A 19,917-nucleotide genomic window follows, 5' to 3' on the forward strand; every position below is an offset into this window, starting at 1 on the left:
AATATGTTTTTTCGACAGAATGAATGTCGAGCTCGTCAACCTGCACTGGCAATGGAGCTCGAAACGTTCTTGGCGACGCAGCCATGGCTTGCGCTCGTCCACGACGTGCCGGACGCATGCGATGCAATGGAGCAAATAGATCCGACGACCATGCATGGCATGTTCCTCGTGAACGACTATTCGTTCTGCTCCTTTGCACCAACGCACGGCGACCAGACCCAGTTTGACTTTGCCTTCTTTTTGCAGCGCGGCAGTTCGTCCACTACGCCGGTCAAGCGCGGCATGGATGGTGCTGTTGTAAAGCCTGCCGTATCTAGACTTTACGTGCGAATCCTGGACAAGATATACTGGATCGACCACGGCCACATCGAACGCCCTCCCGAGGTGGTCGCGTCAAGTCCATCCGTTCCCGTGTACACCGAGTTTGAGCTTGGATCTGTCCGATTCCGCTTCTGGATGTGTCCGTCGCTGTCAAGGGACGAGCAGCACTCGCGCCTATCGAATGTTCTGTCGACGTTGCGTCAACACCTTCGCCTTCCTTGCACGCCGCCGCCGTCACTACCCACGCTGCACTCTCGTGTCGTGCCTGACGATTCTCCATATCAAGTATTCCAGCGCCTTTGGGAACACGATGCCGACTGCGACAGCAAACTGCGCGCTTTCGCAGAACTTTGCGAAGCCCACGGCATCGACGCCCACGTGCTACCACGCAGTCTACCTCGATCCGCGGCAATTGCCGATATCTGGCAAAGCAAACTCCTCCACGGCGACCTCGACACGCTCATTCGTGCGTTCGGCTTTGGATTTTCCACTGCTTGTGACATCCACGACGAATGCTTCCTCCTACGTGCGTCTGGAACGACGACCCGTCCATCCCAGGTACCGCCCGTCCGAGAACCACATGCTGTCTCGAGCTGCTGCACAGAGTTGATAGACTACTCAATGCACGACAGTGCTATGGGAGCTGTGGGAACGCTATCTGGATGCCAACGACTTGTACGTTGGAAGGAATGTGGAGGCCGTTCTTGAATCCGATTGTAGACCTGCAAGTGAGACCAGTCAGCCAGCAGGCAGTGCGATCGACATGCGAGTCCACTTGCTCACGTATGCGCTGCATGAAATGGGTGGCTGTCGTCGCTCAAGCGTTGTGGACGGTGGGTAGGTCGGCCATGGTGTGTCGCAACTTGCGCGAGGAGTGGTCGAGACATGCAACTTCTGTCCGGTCGTTGCTGGTACGCACCAAGGCGACGGCCGAATTGTTTTACATCTCAACTAGATGGCGTCCGAGTCGCGGTTGTTGGATGAGGTATTTCCACCATCGCTGCACCCTCCACGGTCCGACATGGACATCCAAGCGGCGTGCACGCAACTCCATGCGGTCAAACAAGCAAAGAAGAAAGCGCTTCGTGACGAGCTCGTCGTGTTGTTGCTGCCGACGGCGCTGCGATGATTTCACGGCGCATGGAAACACATATTCACACGCTCGATTACATCATGAACAGTAACACGGCACGAACAACTACATCAAAAGCCTTCAAACACGAGGGCAACTTTGGGGTCGACGGAAAGACCACCGTCGTAGTACTCTTCATCCTTGTCGACGCCCCACAGCGTCGACTCGTCCTCGATCGGATTCTCATCGCACTCGTCGGGTGGACTGTCGTGCCATGTATCACAGGGTACAACCGGCACGAAGGGAGCGCGGACTTGCTTGGCCATCAGCGCCTTCCAGTCGATCATGCCGGCGAAGAATGGATGGTCCTCGATCGATTGAAACCCTGACGCTGTGCAGCCCAATCGCTTGGACGGGTCGTACACCAGCAGTCCTCTGATGAAGTTCTGCAGCGCCACGTCCAACTTGTCAAAGGCTGGGGCTGTGGGGAGACCATGCGATGCCACAGCCTTGATTCGCGCCATCGTCTTGGCGTGACTAGCATCGCCAAACAAACTTGCGCCGCCCATCGCCATCTCGTACAGCACGACGCCAAGCGCCCCTACAGTCATCGTCAACTGGTTGTTATCCATGTGCGACGTACAATAGTCGACGGCCATGCCATACCCTTGCCCAGCAAGAATCTCCGGCGCCTATGACGTCGTGAGTATACATGATTGTCACGGCGGAGTTACCATGTATTCGGGGGTGCCGCACACAGTCATCGTGCGTTTGTCTGCGCCAACGGAGGCGTCGTTGTCGCGGCACATGCCCACGTGTGTGGCAAACCCCATGTCGATGAGCTTGACATATCCGAGAGAGTCGAACATCATGTTGTCGAGTTTTATATCGCGGTGCACCATGCCGTGGTCGTGCAGGCCTTGCAACGCTTTGACCATGTTGGCGGCGTAGAAACGGATGGCGGCAACGCTCAGCGACGCCACTCGTGGGGACGTCGCATCGTCGGTCGTGTCGAGTAGATGCTGGTACAGGTCCCCGCCATGCAGGTATTCCGACACCAAATACACGTTCTCGTCGTCTTGGAACGAGCCAAAGCATGTCGCGACGAGCGGATGTTGCACGGCAAGCATGATGTCTCGCTCACGCACCACTTGGCGCGCCAACTGGACGGACGGAATCGACGCCTTCTCAATAACCTTGAGGGCAAAGTACTGGCCGCTGAGTTTATGGCGCACGAGGTGGACCGTGCCAAACAGCCCGGCGCCCAACGTTGTCAGCTCGTCAAAGCACGACCGCGACAGCGGCGTTGCAGCCGGCGGCAGCGGTTCCTACACATGAACGTGACGTTCACAGCGTCTCCATGTTGTCGTACCTCTTTGAGCGGTGGCAAGTCGATGTCGTCTGGCGGGGGCGCGACGGCAACTAACCGTGGTGACGCTGAATCGTCCGTGGACGTCGGGTCCAGGAACACGATGTGGATCACGACGCCCGGTAGCAGCGCGGCCGTCGCGACGGCGTGCGTCAAGCTTCCGAGATAGGCACACATGGTGCGGAAGCAATGCTTGAGTTCGCCGAGAAGAAGCGTCGTCTTCGTTGTCGCGAGAACGCGCATGTAAAGTTGTGACGACCTTGTGCAGGGCAAGGTTACAACGGCGTCTGATTGGGTCGACACATGGGAGTCTCAGAAACAGGTCGCGACGACAGGGTGGATGGAGCGGCCCACGCACAGCATCACGCGGGTCTCACCGACAGCCCCCAGCGACGCGCCGTACGCGGGCAGCGCGCATGAACGTTGGAGGGGGGCGGTCGTGCCTCCCCGACGACGTGGATCGGACTCGCATGGCGTGTTGTCGACCGTTCGCGAGAACGTTCCCAGGGAAGAGAGCCGCTTAGTCGAGGAACGACACCACGATCTGCAACTTGGCGGCAAGGCAGCGGCTCGTCCTTGTGCGCTCCGGTTACCCATCGCGCGAGACGCAGCCGCCGGACCAAGCCTGGATGATGTTGGTACGTGCAGATGGGTCGAGTACAGTGCGGTGGCTACCGTAACGTCCACGCGTTAGCAAGTCGGCGAGATAAAACACCCCCTCCACCGCCGTCATCCACATATTTACCCACAGCGTGACGACGTTCACGGGCCACAGCGCGGCAGGGGGGCCGTGGGGGTGGCGCCGCGCGATTGGAACCCACATTTCACCCATGGGGCTGCCTCCACCCAGAACGGTATCTTTTGTACAGGCTGCGCTGCTTCGGCGCGATGCACCATGGCCCCGACGACGCACAGAAGGGACAAATGGCGTTGTTGGGCGCTCTCGACACGTGATGGGGATATCTTTGTACGCACTCGGTCGATGCATGGCCGCATGTCAGCACGTCGAACAACGAACCTCGAGCGCCGTCCCGATCCTCGAGCGGACCCCAAGTTTTACCCGCCTGCGGAACCAAAGTGGTCGGTTCGACGACCCGCGTGCACACAAGACCCACTCTCTGGACGGGTTGTTCCTGCTCGACATGGCGTGCGTATTGTACGGTGTGGACAACCCGCCGCCCAACCACGCGGCGGACGAGTCCCACGCGCGCGCCCCAAGCAACAGGCAGCCGCTCTGTCGTGCGTGTGAGTCGAGTGGTGGGGCCGCCACCCGCTGGTGCGACATCGGACCTTCCAGGTCGGGCGCACTGGCCTCAACCAGCGTGTTTTGCGCAAGGCTTCTGGCTGCCGCACTGCTTCCACCGTCATGACTTCATAGCTTAATATTATTATTATAGTGGTGCATGCCGCAGATCTAGTCCTAACAGTACGCGTGACAACGTGTCATAGCCACAGGTTGAAGAACGCCCCCTCCGACACCGAGCGTCCCAATTTTGGCTGCGCGTTGGCTCCGTTGGCGTCGAACGGAAGGGGTTCGTACTCTGGGATGCTGGACGGGGGCGCCGACGACCGCGGGGGCAACTTGGTTGGGAACGTGTTCTCCAAGTGAGTCTGCCATTGCGCAGGCGGGGAGTCCACCATGTTGAACGTGAGGCGGCCCGACGACGGCTGCTGGACTGGATGGGTGTAGGCAGGAATGGCGATTTGAAGCGGCGCCTGCGGGTGGAAGTTGTGTTGCGCATTGTGGTATGCGTAAGACGACGTGTGTGGGAGCTGCGGGGCGTTGTGCGAATGGCCATGATGATGCGGTCGGTTCTGCACAAAGTCCGAGTGGCTCCGTTGGAGAGACACGGCGGGCGCCCGAAACGCAGGCGGCTTGGAAGATGGGATTGCCTTGGTGTCGTACCGCAACACGGAAATGATGTGTTCATCGATCGCAGCCGACGACAGCTCCTCAAACGCGGACGACGCACTGCTGTGGCTGCTGCGACTGCTCGATGTGCTTGGACTCGAATGATGTGTACAATGTTGCTCGTCAGTCGTAGCCCACGACGTGGGCGATGGCGTCGGGGACACGTTTTCATCGTTCGCGTCGCGATGGGTCTTGAGATGGCGACCCAGGTTGCCAGACGTGCTGAAGCGCTTGTTGCATCCGTCGACTTTGCAAGTAAACGGGCGAATGCCGGAATGCGTCTTGGTGTGGCGAGCCAGCTTTTCTTTCGTACAAAACCGCTTGTAGCACATCTCGAACGAACAGCCAAAGGGTTTTTCACCCGTGTGGGTAAATTTGTGGCGACTCAAGTTGCCTGACGTACTAAAGCTGGCCGAGCAGCCTTCATAGTCACACGCGTACGGACGCGCGCCTGTGTGCGTCTTGGTGTGTTCTTTCAGCGTAAATTTGCGATTGAATCGCTTGCCACAGCCCGGTTCAGTGCACACAAAACGACGCTCGGGAGCAGCGGTCGTGGTAGGAGACGGCTGCGGCGACGACATGTTGGCAGTCATGTCAGCATGCGGGTCGACGTGCATGAGGCGTCCATCGAGCGATACCATCGGCATAGCGTGAGGAAAGGCATGCATGTTGGTGACGCGATGCAAATGGCCAAGTGGCAGTCTCGACGAAAACAGCAATTTCGGGGCCCAGGTGGTGGACTCATATAAGGGAAATCTTGTGAGCACCCACCCAATTGCGTGAAATTACTTGGGTCAACCCTGCTGCTTTCCCTGCCAAATGGCGTTTTAACTCCAGTCACCCCCAAAACGCTCTCCAATTTTTGGACACCACCGTGTTTAAACTCCCCTCCAGACAGCGTTGTATCGGTTTCCCTTGCATATCCCAAATGTCGTTCCTGGACAAGAAACGTTTGCACTGGTTCGAATTCAACGCGAACATGCGGCGCGCGAGAGCATGCAGTTCATCGCCGTGGGAAGTTGGTGGTCTTTCGTCACTCCAAGTCTCGGCCACCGGCGAACTAACCCGAGAATGCGTGGAGAGTGTAAATTAACGCTTCTGGACGCATCGAGTCGTCCCACGATGGCTGGCGCCAGATTCCAGCTGGGTTTCTAGAGGTGCTACTCACCAACATTCTGTAAGATTCCCCTAGTTCGGCGGGTGGCCCTCGTCGACGGGAGGTCGCGTGGCCCGCGCGGTCGACGGAAGGACATATCAAGGTGTGTGGCGTGCATGCCACCGTCGACTCCCCCCCGAGCCCAAGAGTCACCCAGCGAACGTCGTCGGGGTCCTCGCTTGAAGGTTGAATATTCCGCGAGAGAGTGCGACACGACGATCATGTCGCTGTGGTGGAGCACCCAGGTGGACGTGCTATAGTGAAACCAAGTGAATGGGGAGGGGTGTCGCCTCTACAACGGGCAAACTCAATGTGCCACCCAGCTGAGCCACCACGTGGTTGCATCATGTTCTTCGCGGTAAAGCCGAATGGACGCGCCCCGTAGGGCAATCCGTCCATGGTGGAGGGGGCCGCCGCGGGGTCGAGTCCTGCCCGCGCCTCGCCCTTCTCGACGACGCATCGGGTGTCGGACTCTCTTGGGGTGGGACTCGCTTCCGGCGTTCGTAAGTCGGTTCAGACAATCTTCGCGCTCATACAGATGCACAAACACGTGCCGACTTCCCGTTTGCGATCAACGTGTAGTTGTACTGTCGACATTGCTCTACCAGCAGAACATAGCGCGTTACATGCGCCAAGGTGGCGTGCGTGTTCAAGAAACCCACGCCGCCTTGGCACCACCAGCTTCCCCCAACGCGGTCGTCGACCCCACACATCGCTACTGTAAACGCGTTCCCTGGAGCAGACACGTGTGGTCTGGTCCAGCACCAACTTCGCGCTCGACAGTGTCACTGGTCCGCACATAAGAAGCCCGAGTAGATACGCGCGCTCCGACGGACACCTGCCATTCCATGCCTGTGTGGCTGGCACCGCCGTGGGACTCGGGTTCAAATTTCAAAAAAGTCGTGGATAGGCGGTGCCACGGAAAAAAAGGCACGTCCATACAGAAACCAAGACATTCTCGACGAGGCGGCGCAATGCGGCATGAAAAAAACACCCTCGCGGCACGAACGCCGTCCGGCAGCGCGCAAACGCGGTGGCCCCCTCGCTTTCCGTCGCTGCGCAGGGTCCGCTGAACACACTGGAGTGGCCGCCGTGACGTTGCGATCCTGTGTTAATTTCACGCGCCCCCCCACCTAGTCGATGGCCAGCACGCCCGCCACGTCCATCTTGACGGTGCGCGTTTTGTTGTTACCGACGGACCCACCCGTCCGAGTTTGGTGTCGGCGTTCTGTGCGGATGGGTTCCGATCGCCGCCACCGAGGCGCAGGTTCAGTGACCCCGTTGAAGTTGGTGGTTGGCGAGGGGTCGAGTACCGTAGTAAATATCGGCGCGCGTGTTGGAGAACGTTAATAATAATAGAGCGCGGTGCATGATGGACCGCGACGACTCACTTGAACCCCATCGCCCGCTTGTACGCTACTTTGTCACGCATGGTCGGCCGGTCAGCGAGCCAATTTCCCGAGCTCGTGCGCTTTTGGAATCGCTTCTTCTTGGAGGCGTCCGCGGGTTGGAAAATGGCTGCAAATCCATGATTGCGTTAGCCACGTTCAAAGATAGCACGGTTTTGTTACCTTCGAGGTCGCACGTGTCGACAAAGTCCGGGAAGATCGTTGGCGTCGGATCGATGGCACTCGGGCCAAACTGGCGGGCCAACGCTTGTTCTAACGCGTCCCGTTGGGCCCACGACGGAATTTTCTTGCACTCCGAGTCGGAGTTTCCGCTGTCGTCACTGCGGATAAAGTCAATGACGGCGCGGGGAGAAGCAGCATTCACATACCTTTCTGGGCCATCCGACATTTCGTAGTTGGTGAGCTCTTTCTTCGACGGTGTGTTTTGTTTGGCCATTGGTGGCTTCACGGGGGGGGCTGCATGAGCGAGCGAAGGGGTTGCTACATGCGCGACAGCTCCTTCCGAGTGGACTGACGGGCTTGGGTGTTTGGCAACGCTCTTCTCGGAGTAAGTTGTCACGGACGACGAGGGTGGGGGTACAACCATTTCAGGTTGATTGGATTCAGCCTCAAGATCTTGGCGCTACATCCAAGGAGCTCCATCAAGTGTTGTGGTCAAACGAGGCAGGGGGGGCTACCATCTTTTCGACCTTGTCCTTCATGGCATGCTCCTTTTCTTTCGCCAATTGCTTCTTCTTCTCATCCAACGCTTGCATGTCTTGCAATCGGTGCTGCTTCTTCTTGGCCAATTCTGTTTCTCGCTCTTTCTTTTCGCGGGCTTCTCGTTCCCGCTACATGTGGACATGGTGGAACATTCATTGAATTGTGGGGCTACCTTGAGTCGCAGCTCTTTGGCCGCTCTCTCGCTTTGTTCCTTGGCACTGGCAGAAGTGGCTTTTTTCCGCCGCTCTTCGTCCAGTTTGCGCTGTTCTTCGTACTTTTTCAACAGCGCCTCTTTGCGCTTCTTCTTATCGAGGAGACGTTTCTGTTCTGTCAGACGATTCCGCTCGGCCATTCGCAACGCGCTGACGACACTTGGCCCAGCGCCACGTGCGTTGGATGGATTCTGCGCTTGTGCACTTGAGTCCTTCACGACTAGGCTTGTGAGGGAGTGCAACCCGCTGACGAGATTCGATGGCTTCTTCGCTATTCCCGCAGCAATACTGGTCGCCACCACCTCGGAGGCGCTGGGTTCGTTCAAAGAGGATTCCACCGATGGAAGCGACATGGTGACTTCGTCCTGGTCATTCAAGTCGTGCGGGTCGCTCACGTTACCAACGCTCGCCTTCGAGCTCGACACAGTTTGGTCATCGCTTACGTCCTCCGTTGACGCGGCCACCGAATTGGTCCCAGCTTTGATTGTATCCATTTCTCGCTCAATGCGCTTCTTCGCCGATTCCTTGGCTGCAAGGCGAAGTCGTATCGACTCGCGCTCAATTGCTTGTTGAAATTCCCGGTCCTTGGACGCCACGAGGTCTTCCATTCCAGTCGTCACGTTCCTTGCAACGGGGCTATGAGATCTCTTGACAGAGGAGCCAAGCTCTTGTTGTTGTCCAGGACGAGCGATGGGCGGTGCTAAGGAGACAGCGGTGTTTCGAGCTTGGAGTGTCTCGTACAAAGATGTTGCAGGCACTCCCTGTCGCTTGGAGGCAAATGTAGCCTTGGACTGAAACACCTTTGGCGCTGGCACTTTTGGCACGGGCGACTTGATGCTGTCCGACGAGTTGGTTGCCTCGTTGTCCAATGTCTTGGTCAGTCCAAATGCCGACTTGAACGACGCGAAACCCTTGACAATCGGCGAAGTCGCCGACGCAAACAACGACGCTGCAGTGGAGATGAGCAAGTCCGATTTCGCCACACCAACAGCATCGTCTTCGCGTCGAGGTTGCATCGAAAACGCCCGAGGGGGCGAATTGCTCGCTTTCGAATGCAGGTTCGACCTGTCGTCGGTCGATGCAATGGGCGAGATGTCGCCACCAAACAGAGGTCGCCGACTGGACTCGGATGCGCCAAATACTTGGGGAGTTTGAGCACGCGGGACTTGAAGACGCATATTGTCGTCAAGGAGCTTGCGATTGCTGCGAATCGAGTTCAACGGCTGATTTTCGTGAGGCCGACGAGAAACTAGCAATTCCTGCATGGGTTGGAGAGTCTCGTCGGTCGGCGTCTTGGGCTCATCAATTGCAGTTATTGTTGAATGCCCAGGTCTGCCATCAAACGACGACGTTGCGATGTTGGATTTGCTGCGCGCTGGTGGAAGGTACGGCGACACGGTGGTATCAAACAGAGCTACAGCTTTGACAGATTTCGTCGGATGGGAAGGCACTTGGACATCTTGGAACGATTCTTTTCGCACGCGTTGGTCGGGAGGGGATTTCGGGGAGCCTGGCGAATTCTCGTGGCCCACTCGTGGCGGTGAAGACGAGGTTGGGAACTGGACCCGTGTTGGACTCGTCGAGCCCACAACTGTTGAATTTTCCGACGGCTGTGTTGTCGCGTCTGGCCTGTCGTGGTTTCGTTGTGGAGATGCAAGAATCGATGGCGCCTTGGCCATGGACAGCGACGTTGCGACTTGTTTGATGGCGGGAACTGGTTTCGTCGTGGGGTGATCAGCATGGCGGGTCTTTTTCACCACTGCAGGTGAGGATTTCTTCGACTCGGGCGACTGACTCCGAGCGGATTTGTTGGGAGAAGGGGTTTCTTTCTCCGGAGACACCAGGTCGACTACAATGGAGGCCTCGTTCGCTTGTTCGCGGGAAAACGGCGGACGTTCCTTCTTCGCTGCAATCGGTGATCGATTTCTTGAGGCAGGGGATGCTCTGGACGGTCCATCCTTCTCGGACTCTGGAGACACCAAGTCAACGAGATTTGCCGCTGCACTGGCTGAGTTGATCGACGATTCCAGCTTGACTATCCTGTCGCCGTCGTCGTTGTCTTCAACATCGCTAGGATCGGCCACAAGCGGCGGATGCAGGTTCACGAACTTCGCCATACGACTTTTTCGAGAGTGCTTCGTATCATGCTGGTCATCGCTCGATGGTTTAGGCGTGAGTCTGCTTGGAGAGGTCGGATGCTTGTGAGGTAGATCTGTAATTACGGTCGCTGGTCGTTCAGACGTCGATCCAACAGTGGATTTCTTCACTACCACAACATCATCGTCGTTCTTGCCTACAGTCGATTTGGCAACAGTGCCCTTTTCGTTTGAAAAAAGTGTTGTCCGTGCAGGGGAGTGTATAGTGGTGGAGTTCTCGTTGACGTCGTGCTGCGATTGTGCCTCGACGAAGCTCGCATCGCTCTCTTCGACGATCTCGTCAGATTTGTCAACAGCGGGGTCGCTCGACAAATCGGTCTTTATTTGGGGATAGGCGCTGGATCCGTGAGACGTTGGGCGCGATGAGGTTACCGACGACACCTTCTCGCTTTCGATTGCTTCGAGTAACCTGGCAATCAAGGACGCTTTCAAACCTGCCGTCTTGAGCCCCCTATCCTTCAATGCTTGCTTCAGTTCGGCAACCTTCATCGCAAACGGGTTGAGTTCTTCTGGCGCTTCCTCATTGACCTCACTGTCGCGGATAGAGCGCTTTCTGGAGGGATTCCGTGACGACCGTAACTTCGCCTGTTCGTGTACATCTTCTGCCAATTGAGCTGAAGTGTTCTCGTCGGGACAGGGCGATTTGACAGATTCAGCAATACCCTTGTCCTCGATAGACTTTTGACGTTTCTCCAGAGCAGGCAGTGGGTCGGCAAGTCGATGCGCAGCATCTAGGTCGAGCCGCCTCTTCTTGGCATTGACCGCTGGCCGTCGAATGTCAAGCGAGATACTGCAACACAATGCAGCAAGCCACTTGCTGTGTTCCTTCGCAGATTGTTCTAGCGCTAACACCACCTGCCGCGTGTTCTCTGAAATGTGTTCCTGGGCCTTCCTGAAGTGGTCCTCGTCATGCTCCATTCTGCAAGAGCAGGGTCGCCGCGACAGCCAAAATTCAAAGGCAGAATTCAAATTCATTGCATTGCATTATATAGGTCCTGTGATAACAAATATATATTTCCATCGTATAGAAATAAATCGTACACAAACGTCAGAGGCCCAATATATCTCACTGTACGGGTACTAAATAGTAGCCTTGGATGCCTAGTATCCCACTGGATTATTCGAGTACTAAGTATCACAATGCGCAGAATGGATCTAGTAGTACTACATAGACATGTTGATATGCAATGATTTGACACAGTATTGAATTTGAGGGACACGCCATCGGGTTCCTTCCGGCGGGCATCGCGGTCTCGGTTGGAGCGCCGCGTCACTAACTCAACAAAAGATATCCTCTCGAGCAAGCTGCCTGTGCGTGAATGATGCTGGGTGCACCTTGGCTCTTGAATGTGTATGGTTGCATTGGCACATCCATGTTACTTGGGAAGGCGTCGTGCCAATAAAAGGTCGACTACGACGCGACAGGCACCTCCGAGCCGCATCGCGCGCAAGCACGCGATCGAGTGCTGTCATGTTGGGGCCTCTTGTCGACGGGAGGCTTCTGCCGCCGACAACGTCCACAAGCGCGGCGCTCCAGGACGCATCGCAGTTGCGACGATAATGGTTAGGGTTATATCCTCTGGTCGAGGCATATTTTTGTTGATCGCTGGAGAAACGGCTGTTGGGGGTCGAAAGAAGTGAGGCGCGCCAGGGAGATCCAACCGCCCGTCGGACGCAAGCAGTAAGTTGGACGACGGCGCTGGACTGTCAACGGTACGCTAGTGGGGACGATATCGTCGTCCGCGTTGGTCTCATGTTGCGTTCGCAGTAGGCCAACTCATGATGAAAGGTCCTCGTGCGTCGTGCGAAGGATTCCTCACGTTTCGCACGAGCCCGTACTCGCCGCCACCGATGCTCCGCCACTACTGCCTCTTGATCGGAACGTGCTTTTACTACTACAGGTGCGCCATACACTAGGTTGTGTCGTCACGGACGCATGTGTACTTTCAGCACGCAAGAAGATGCCGAACACATGATGCGCGTGAAAGGCGAAGTCGACGTCATCGGTGTGCAGGACTGGGACGGAAAGGGCAACATGCACATCTACACGCACGGGTTTCTGTTTGCAACGGCGCAGAACAAGGTGTTCTACGCGTACGCTGACACGGCGATGGACAAGGAAAAGTGGCATCGCGCGATTCAGCTCAACATTGAAACGAGCGTGCCGGTGCTGACTGCGACGTTGCACAGCAGTCCGTCGAGCTGCGACAGCGCGGTGCTGCTGTCGCCTGCGAGCTCCGTCGTCGAACTCGACACACAAATAAAATGCATGCGATGTCAAACGTCTACGGACGACCCGGCTGCGATGGCTGCTGCCGCCGCCCTCACCAAGTTCAAATGTTCCAGTTGCGACGCGACCTTTTGTGACCGCCACTCACAACACAAACTCCCCCTCCCGCACCGATCGTACTACTCGGCCATGCGGATTTGTGACGACTGCTACAACGCTCAGACTTTCGTCAACTACCTCAAAGCTATCACGCAGCGCCTGGATTGTGGCATTTGCGTGTACCCCCGTCCGCTGAATCCCGAAGCGCCGATTGAGCTCATCATGCCAATGGGCCCGTCGCACACGGAAGCGACCAACATCGCCATCGATCTGTTCAAACAGGGCGCGATCACGGCGGAGGAACTTGAAGTGCTGCTGCTCGCAGACAAGCGGTATTTGGACCACACCGTGGAGCAGCCCGAGATTCCGCTGGACATTAAGATTCTCGGTCTGCATCGGGAATTTCGTTTGCCGACGTTCACAGTGTTTCGCGCGATCATCTTGCTGCACCAGAACCTCGAGAGCGACCCGCTCGTGTTCAAGCCGATCGTGGAGAAGCTGCTCGCGTATTCCTTTACCAAGATCAACCAGGTCGAGTTTTACTGGCCGCAGCTCGTCCACGCGTATTTGAATGTGCCCATGTTTGAGTTTGAAAAGTTGTTTTGGATGGACGACTTGATCTTGTCGATCTGTTCGCGGTCCATCCATTTGGCGCTGCTCCTGATCTGGCAACTGCGCGGTGCACTCGAAGACGCCGCCGACCCATTGTCCCCGCTCCGGACGCAGTCCACGTACGCCCGCGTCGTGCGGCTCATCGTGGAGGTCGAAGTCCGCATCATCGGGTCGTCGCGGGCAGACGTTCTCACGTCCAAGCGTATTCTCCCGGCCATGACGGACGAACAGTTCCACCTGGTCGGCCGCCTCCTCGACACGATCAGCGAATACCGCCACCAGGCCGAGCAGCAGCATGCCGCTGCGATCGCGTCGTCCACCGTCGACGATGTAAAGTTCTCCGACTACTCGTACTTTCAGCAGCACTTGCTTGCACCCGGGTCGACTTCGTCCGGGCTAGAGAAGCCGCCATCTGCAGGACAAACGCCCATCATGAGCGTATCGGACTGGATCAAGCGGTCCGACTCGCTCACGACGTCGCCGCCACCCGCGCCCGCTCGTCGGAAAAAATCCATCAGCGACGCCGACTTGTCCGTCCTTGCAACATACTACAGCGACGAGTGCGCGTTTGTCCAGCAGATCACGGACATTGCGGAAAAGCTGCGCTTTGTTCCCATCACGGAGCGAAAACCGATGCTGGCCAAGCACTTGGAGACGTTTGAGCTGCCGCGGATGGCATACATCCCATTGGTGAAAGCAACCGATCCTTTCGAGCAGGTCCTTCGACTTCCCCACAACGAAGGCACGGCATTCAGTACCAAGGCACGGGTCCCCATATTGCTCGTGTTTGAGGTCATACGTGGCGCCAGCACGAGCTTGAACATCATGTCCCCTGGTGGTAGCAAGCCAGCGACGTCGGTGCTCGGTGGAGCGACCACACCAAAATACGACGACGACGATGACGAAGTCCGCCACTTGATAAACCGCGAGAGCCTGGACAAGAACGAGAATGGGGGCACGGCGGACGCCGAGTCGACACCGACGACGCCGTCGATCGTGGAAAAGGAGATGGGGTCCGACGAAGAAGACATCATCGATACGCACGACGGGTCGGAGGTGGAGAGCCAAGTGTTTAGCCAAGCCATCGAGTTGTCCCACATGAACATGTCGGAGGAAGTGATCGAGCGTGAAAAGGCGAGAAGGAGAGACCTGGAGGCTGCGTTCGGCGAGTCGTGGGCGTCCAAGCGAGACCGCATGAAGGCGCAGAGTCCCCACGGTCACCTACCGGGCTGGGACATTGTTTCATTGATCGGCAAGAGCAACGACGACATGCGGCAGGAAGTCTTTACGCTGCAGCTCATTCAAAAGTTTATGGACATTTTCAAGGCGGCAAACCTCCCCATTTGGCTTAAGGTGTACCGCATCATCGCCACGAGCTCGTCGACCGGAATCATCGAGACACTCGTGAACGCGATCTCGCTGGACGGCCTCAAGAAACGCGACGGGTATGTGTCTCTCCTGCACCACTTTGAAAAGTCGTACGGACCTCCGGGGTCGCCTCGTTTCCTCGACGCCCAAACGCAGTACATTCAATCGATGGCGGGGTACTCGTTGGTGTCGTACTTTTTGCAAATCAAAGATCGGCACAACGGCAACATTATGCTCGACAACGAAGGCCACATTATCCACATCGACTACGGGTTTCTTCTCGGGATCGCGCCCGGCGGGAGCTTCAGCATCGAGACCGCGCCGTTCAAACTGACCACCGAAATGGTCGAGTGCATGGGCGGCCCCGAGTCCGATGGGTTCAAAGAGTACGTGACCCTGTGCACGCGCGGGTTCTTGGCGTTGCAGCAACACTGCGACGAGCTGTGCGACTTGGTCGAGATTATGGCCCACAACTCGCCGTTCCCGTGCTTTTTTCAAAAGGACACGGCGTACATATTATCTCGCTTCCGCGGCCGGTTCAAGGCGTCGCTCACCAAGCATGAAGTCGTGTCCCACATGCTCTACCTCATTCGGAAGAGCCACGGCAATTATAGCACCAACCAGTACGACAACTTTCAGAGAATGACCAACGGCATCCGCCCCTAGCCGAGTCGGTCGGTCGAAAGGTCGACACCGGCAGGCGTGGAAAGTCGTAATACCGTCCTCCTCGTACCTTTGCGTTCCATTAGCTCCGCCCATGACCTGTGTACGGTGAGATGGGCTTGTCGTGTCTCGCGGAGACGGCTCACAAACAACACCAACGAGCGGCGGCGCAACCTCCCCGAAGTCGGCGCAAGCTTCGTTCTCAGTCGCTTCCTCTTCTGGTGCAGAGTTCGGTGGCCATTTCCCACCACAGCAAGATTCTATCTACCAATCACAGACGTGTACTCGAAAATGCCACCAATCAGAGTACTCTCGCTTTATCGAGAGGAGACTATATTATCCGGAAGTTGTTTGCCCCCAAGATGATGCGCGAGGCTTCGCTTGGTCGTTCCAAGGCAAGGCTCCGCGCAAGTTATGCGTCAGTCACTCCTTCATGAGCTAAGTAGAGTTATATAAGCTGCACCCGACAGACTCGAGCAGCAGAGATGTGCATGGCAATCGTCATGTTTGTCGACGCATTATAGACCGACTTGGCACTCCCGGTACATGTGCGAATAAGTGCTGTCCGCTGACTCAAACTCCTCGCCGCAGGCATAGCACCAGTTCTGGCCACAGATGCACAAGATGTGGTTGCACCCGTCGATTCTCTCGGTTTGGACTTTGCAACGGGGACACTGGGGATATATGGCCGACTTGGCGATGCAATCGTCGCATTCATATTTGGCAAGGCGAGGCACGTCGCGGGCACACGACTTTGGCATCATTTCCTTGATTTTGCCGCAAGTGCTGCACCAGCCGTAGTACGCATTGGCCTTCATCGCGGGCATCGGCGACGTTGCCAACTCGCGCGCGGCCTTGTTGTATCGCAGCCATACGCTGGGCTGGGGCTTTTGGCGGCAAAACGGACAAGTCAAGTGCGACGTGAAGAGAACCCTGCCAATCTTAACTTCTCCGTACCATTGACCAATGCAGCCCTGGCAGACGCGGGTGGGACACCGGCCGCAGGCACTGTCGAGCTGCGGGAGCGAGAACTCCTCGAAGCAAAGGTTGCATACATCTCGGAGCGACCCTTCGAGAACGTTGAAGACCAAGGCCTTGCACAAGGACTCAGCGTCGTGGATAGGCTTGCCATCCACAAGAACGACAATGACCTTGTCTTGACTGTGACGTTGTGTCTGTGCTGGTTTCACGCCAAAAAGGAGCGCATGATGCTGTGTGTACAGTTTGAAGTAGTTGGTGTGCTGATTGAAGGCGAGGTCGACAAATTCCTGAGCTCGCTTGGGCTTTGTCCATCCAAACTCCCGAGACAACTCGAGGTTGGACTCCATTATCGTCTTGAAGGGAACGGTTTTCACCATCGTTGCCGCTTGGGGTGCGACCGCGAGGCAGGGGGTGCACGTCCATCCGACGTCTCCAGGCGGAGCCTCAATCAAATGAGCAGGGTCCAGATACTTGTTCAAGCAGCGCACGCACTCCACCACGGGAGCAATTGGGCGCGGCTTGACCCATTGTCGGCAATAAAAACATTTCGGAGCAATGTTGAGCAGTTCTGGCTGGACAACGGCATAGAGGCAGTGGCACACAGTGCATTCGACCATGTGCGACTTGTTGACGGGGGTGATGTGTTTGCGTTGGATCGCCCGAGCGTCGGCAAGGCCATACTCGACGCAAATCGCGCACAAGTCCTTGGTCGTCATGAGACTCACGCTTACGTGGGTGTTGCAGCTGAGGCACTTGGCCTTGATATCTAGTCGGAGCTGGGCCTTGACAGGGGTTGCGCCCACGGTCACGTCGACATCTTTCGTGGCGGCGAGCCGCATGCGGTGCATCGCGTACAGTCGATCGTACACGACGAGTTCATTGGGCGTCAAGAACTGTCTGTGCCGGTGGAGGAGCTTGATGTACTCGACCGAGAGGATTTCAGGGTAATCCGTTGCCACGTCAAGAGGGAGCCACGTGCCGCGGATGCTGTGGAGGAAATCGTGCGCGCGATCTTTCATGATCGAATGGTTCGACGACACACACAGCATCGCTACGACGGCGCTGCCTCGAACTGAAAATACCGTGCCTGGAGCGACCAAGTGGCACAGGAACGAAAAGAGCTTGATGTCGGGGAGGTCGAGAGGAAGGAAGTGCGGAACACCGTCACGATCGATCAATCCATCGGTCGGGCGGCCATCGTCGAGGGTCACAAGCTGCAAGTGCGTTAGGATCGACTGGACGGTGCGAATCGCGTTGGGGGTGGGCGCTCGCGCGAGAGATCTCAAGTCGGCAGGGTCGACCGAGTCGAGAAGAGTGTTTCGTTCGAGCACGATAATGCTGCGGTCGCTTGAGCCAATGTCGTGGGTGAGGGCCATGATCGTATCCCGAATGGCGTGGCTTTCGTTGTGTGATTCTTGAATCCATTGCTGGACCTGTTGTTTGTCCAAACCAGTCAAGGCAGGCACACACAACGACAGCGTCGTGGTCAGCGACGCATACCTCGGATCCGATCGGCGCTTGCAGATGAGTCGCCAGAGTTTGGCCAAGATCGTGTTGTACGTCAGCGCCAGGACGTTGGTAGGCGTGACTAGCGCCCCAAAAACGTGATACACCATGCGCTGGTATTCTTCATTGGTTTCAAACAGCGCGGGCAAGGGACTCACGTCCTCGTCCATCCAGGGCAACGCGTCAAACTGAAACGGAAGACGCGTGCACGTCAGGCGTGCATCCACGTCGGGAAACACAGCATCTTCCGCGTCACCGCCGAACGCAGCACAGTCGGCCCAGACGCGAACGCAAGTAAACAAGTCAGAGAACTCAAATTTGTGCCCCATGAGCTGCAGAAGCAGCCCCATCGTGGCCTTTGTGATTTCGGTCGTCGATTCGTTCTCTACAAGCACCACAGGCCCCAGCGCCGAATAAAAAAGAACAGATTGTGCCGTTCGATACGCGCAGTCGAGGTTTGAGTGGAAGGTGAAGACAGGAATGCTCGCGACTTGGAAGGCGCGACGAATCGAGAGCCAGTCGTAACCCGCGGTGTATGTGGGGTTGGTTTGAATGGCATCCCTTTCATGTCGCCAATAGCGAGACAGGGTATGAGAGTGGTGCGGGGGCGCGTCAGTGAAGATCAAAACGAGGGCTTCCGTCGAAATCGCGGACGCTTCCCGAATACTGTTGACGGTGCTGTGCACAAAGTTGAGGGCGGTTTTGATGGCCTCAGGGATATCGCCACCACCATGCGGAACCAGGTCGGCGACAAATTCCAGGATTTGCTTGTTTGAGTGCGTGCGCTGACTGCGGTGCGTGACGACGAGTTTGCCGTCGCAATAGTTTTTGTACGACACCACGTGGAGCTTGACGCGACCGCGAAAGAGCAACTTGATGACGGCAAATACTTGGCGAATGGTTGCTGCCAGCGATGAAATATACCGGCCCATGGAGGCAGTTGTATCGCAGACAAGGAAGAGGTCCACTTCGGGGGCCATTGCAAATGTGTAGTCTTGTTTCGAAATGAACGACCCTCGTCAACGTCGTGCCTGCGGAGTGTCGCTGCGCGTGTCGTATGGTCATCGTGCAAGTCGATGATTGGCGGTTGTTGTCATCGTATAGCCAATCAGAGTGCGAGATGCTCATGAGAATGAAGGATGGAGCTGGTGAGTGTAGGATGGATTTGTCTCAATCTTGGTCGAGATGTATCGCAAGACGACGAGCCAATCCCACGGCAAGGCACCTAGATGATGATATCGCCGCTTTTTTGGGCTGTCCTCGAAGATGGTGCCAGTTAATGTTGGTTGAACATGTCACAATCTGTATGAACGTTCCCGCGCTTTACTGATCTCCCCCCCACTTCGAAACAGAGCACAATACATTATCGAGTTTGACCGTTTCGAAGTCGGGGGGAGATCAGTATTCACACTTTAGACAATGCACTTTCCGTGGAGGTCTTCACGCCGCTTTATACTGTCTTTTATCTCCACGAACTACCATGAACCAGGCATTTCGTGGGCATCTTTGGGCAATGCGGACTTGAGAAAATCTCGCAAGCGCCGTACTCGCGAGTATTTTGTAATTTGTTTCCATGAAATGCACCCATGACACAGAGGGCGATCAAAGTCATGGGTGTTGGTCTTTTATGAGTCTACTGATTGGCCAATAGCAAACAGAAAATATGCAGTTTTAACCTCAACCAGGACGGGGATTGAACCTTGAGCCAATTGAAATGGCCGTCTGAAATGAAACTAAAGACGTACCCTGAATATTTACCTTCTGAAGGATCTGTAAGGATAGCGTTTACATCCGATGCGTAGTCCAGGCAGTAATGATCTCAAACGCGCATGGCACAAGAGGATTTGAGAAGATGCGATGGATTGAGAAAATTGCAATATAAAGATGTGGGCGAAGAATTGATGAAAATATACGCACGTCATAATTGAAACAAAAATGTCCATTTCTAGACTATTAAATCCCGTTGTCGAATGCAGGATTGTAAAGAAGGGCATCAAACGACAGCTTGTTGTTATCAGCACCAAAATTGTCTTCTACGTCATGTATCAACTCGAACTACAGTGGTTTCCCTCATTAGTGGACGCTTGATTTTTGGCGCTTAACTTCAATTTTGAAGGGTTATTATTATCATAGAGATCTCTCGAAACCT

The 19,917-nt window shown here is 56.1% G+C and overlaps 7 protein-coding genes across 10 annotated transcripts; 4 read left to right on the forward strand and 3 right to left on the reverse strand.

Moving 5' to 3' along the window:
* Nucleotides 1-29: 29 nt before the first annotated feature.
* H310_05914 (hypothetical protein) lies at nt 30-1,663 on the forward strand. Of its 3 annotated transcripts, XM_008870779.1 has the most exons (5): nt 30-879; nt 935-996; nt 1,042-1,104; nt 1,163-1,232; nt 1,277-1,663. In XM_008870779.1, the coding sequence occupies exons 1-5, from the start codon at nt 52-54 to the stop codon at nt 1,448-1,450; spliced, it is 1,197 nt and encodes a 398-aa protein (XP_008869001.1). In that variant the 5' UTR covers nt 30-51; the 3' UTR covers nt 1,451-1,663. The 3 variants fall into 3 exon arrangements, with proteins under 3 accessions (XP_008869001.1, XP_008869002.1, XP_008869000.1); XM_008870780.1 differs by having other exon boundaries at nt 1,042-1,232; XM_008870778.1 differs by having other exon boundaries at nt 1,163-1,663.
* On the reverse strand, nt 1,463-3,043 carry H310_05915. Of its 2 annotated transcripts, XM_008870782.1 has the most exons (4): nt 2,766-3,043; nt 2,128-2,721; nt 2,037-2,085; nt 1,463-1,994 (listed from the first exon to the last, which is right to left on the reverse strand). In XM_008870782.1, exons 1-4 carry the CDS (start codon nt 3,003-3,005, stop codon nt 1,525-1,527), a joined length of 1,353 nt encoding a protein of 450 aa, XP_008869004.1. In that variant the 5' UTR covers nt 3,006-3,043; the 3' UTR covers nt 1,463-1,524. The 2 variants fall into 2 exon arrangements, with proteins under 2 accessions (XP_008869004.1, XP_008869003.1); XM_008870781.1 differs by having other exon boundaries at nt 1,463-2,085; nt 2,766-3,005.
* Nucleotides 3,044-3,078: 35 nt separating this feature from the next.
* On the forward strand, nt 3,079-5,362 carry H310_05916 (hypothetical protein). The gene is made up of 2 exons (XM_008870783.1): nt 3,079-3,400; nt 3,457-5,362. Exon 2 carries the CDS (start codon nt 4,443-4,445, stop codon nt 5,070-5,072), a length of 630 nt encoding a protein of 209 aa, XP_008869005.1. The 5' UTR covers nt 3,079-3,400; nt 3,457-4,442; the 3' UTR covers nt 5,073-5,362.
* Nucleotides 5,363-7,217: 1,855 nt separating this feature from the next.
* On the reverse strand, nt 7,218-7,825 carry H310_05917 (hypothetical protein; the record flags this gene model as incomplete). The annotated part of the gene is made up of 3 exons (XM_008870784.1): nt 7,218-7,348; nt 7,402-7,559; nt 7,608-7,825. The coding sequence occupies 3 exons, from the start codon at nt 7,823-7,825 to the stop codon at nt 7,218-7,220; spliced, it is 507 nt and encodes a 168-aa protein (XP_008869006.1).
* Nucleotides 7,826-10,007: 2,182 nt separating this feature from the next.
* Nucleotides 10,008-10,358, forward strand: H310_05918 (hypothetical protein; the record flags this gene model as incomplete). Its single annotated transcript, XM_008870785.1, has 1 exon — nt 10,008-10,358. The coding sequence occupies one exon, from the start codon at nt 10,008-10,010 to the stop codon at nt 10,356-10,358; it is 351 nt and encodes a 116-aa protein (XP_008869007.1).
* Nucleotides 10,359-11,522: 1,164 nt separating this feature from the next.
* H310_05919 (Atypical/PI4K protein kinase) lies at nt 11,523-15,570 on the forward strand. Its single transcript, XM_008870786.1, has 3 exons — nt 11,523-12,022; nt 12,081-12,210; nt 12,260-15,570. The coding sequence occupies exons 2-3, from the start codon at nt 12,089-12,091 to the stop codon at nt 15,282-15,284; spliced, it is 3,147 nt and encodes a 1,048-aa protein (XP_008869008.1). The 5' UTR covers nt 11,523-12,022; nt 12,081-12,088; the 3' UTR covers nt 15,285-15,570.
* A 197-nt stretch (nt 15,571-15,767) lies between these two features.
* H310_05920 (hypothetical protein) lies at nt 15,768-18,761 on the reverse strand. The gene has a single exon (XM_008870787.1). The coding sequence runs from the start codon at nt 18,746-18,748 to the stop codon at nt 15,800-15,802; it is 2,949 nt and encodes a 982-aa protein (XP_008869009.1). The 5' UTR covers nt 18,749-18,761; the 3' UTR covers nt 15,768-15,799.
* Nucleotides 18,762-19,917: the final 1,156 nt, after the last annotated feature.

This window comes from Aphanomyces invadans (genome assembly GCF_000520115.1).
Source record: "Aphanomyces invadans strain NJM9701 unplaced genomic scaffold supercont1.10, whole genome shotgun sequence".
Lineage (NCBI taxonomy): Eukaryota > Oomycota > Saprolegniomycetes > Saprolegniales > Verrucalvaceae > Aphanomyces > Aphanomyces invadans.

Coding starts and splice junctions, on each gene's coding strand:
- H310_05914 (XM_008870778.1), top strand. CDS start 52: ATGGAGCTCGAAACGTTCTTGGCGACGCAGCCATGGCTTGCGCTCGTC. Junction 880..934: donor CGACGACCCGTCCATCCCAG/GTACCGCCCGTC, acceptor CAGAGTTGATAG/ACTACTCAATGCACGACAGT. Junction 1,105..1,162: donor ATGCGAGTCCACTTGCTCAC/GTATGCGCTGCA, acceptor GACGGTGGGTAG/GTCGGCCATGGTGTGTCGCA.
- H310_05915 (XM_008870781.1), bottom strand. CDS start 3,005: ATGCGCGTTCTCGCGACAACGAAGACGACGCTTCTTCTCGGCGAACTC. Junction 2,722..2,765: donor ACTTGCCACCGCTCAAAGAG/GTACGACAACAT, acceptor GTTCATGTGTAG/GAACCGCTGCCGCCGGCTGC. Junction 2,086..2,127: donor GCGGCACCCCCGAATACATG/GTAACTCCGCCG, acceptor ACGACGTCATAG/GCGCCGGAGATTCTTGCTGG.
- H310_05916 (XM_008870783.1), top strand. CDS start 4,443: ATGGGTGTAGGCAGGAATGGCGATTTGAAGCGGCGCCTGCGGGTGGAA.
- H310_05919 (XM_008870786.1), top strand. CDS start 12,089: ATGATGAAAGGTCCTCGTGCGTCGTGCGAAGGATTCCTCACGTTTCGC. Junction 12,211..12,259: donor ACGTGCTTTTACTACTACAG/GTGCGCCATACA, acceptor GTGTACTTTCAG/CACGCAAGAAGATGCCGAAC.
- H310_05920 (XM_008870787.1), bottom strand. CDS start 18,748: ATGGCCCCCGAAGTGGACCTCTTCCTTGTCTGCGATACAACTGCCTCC.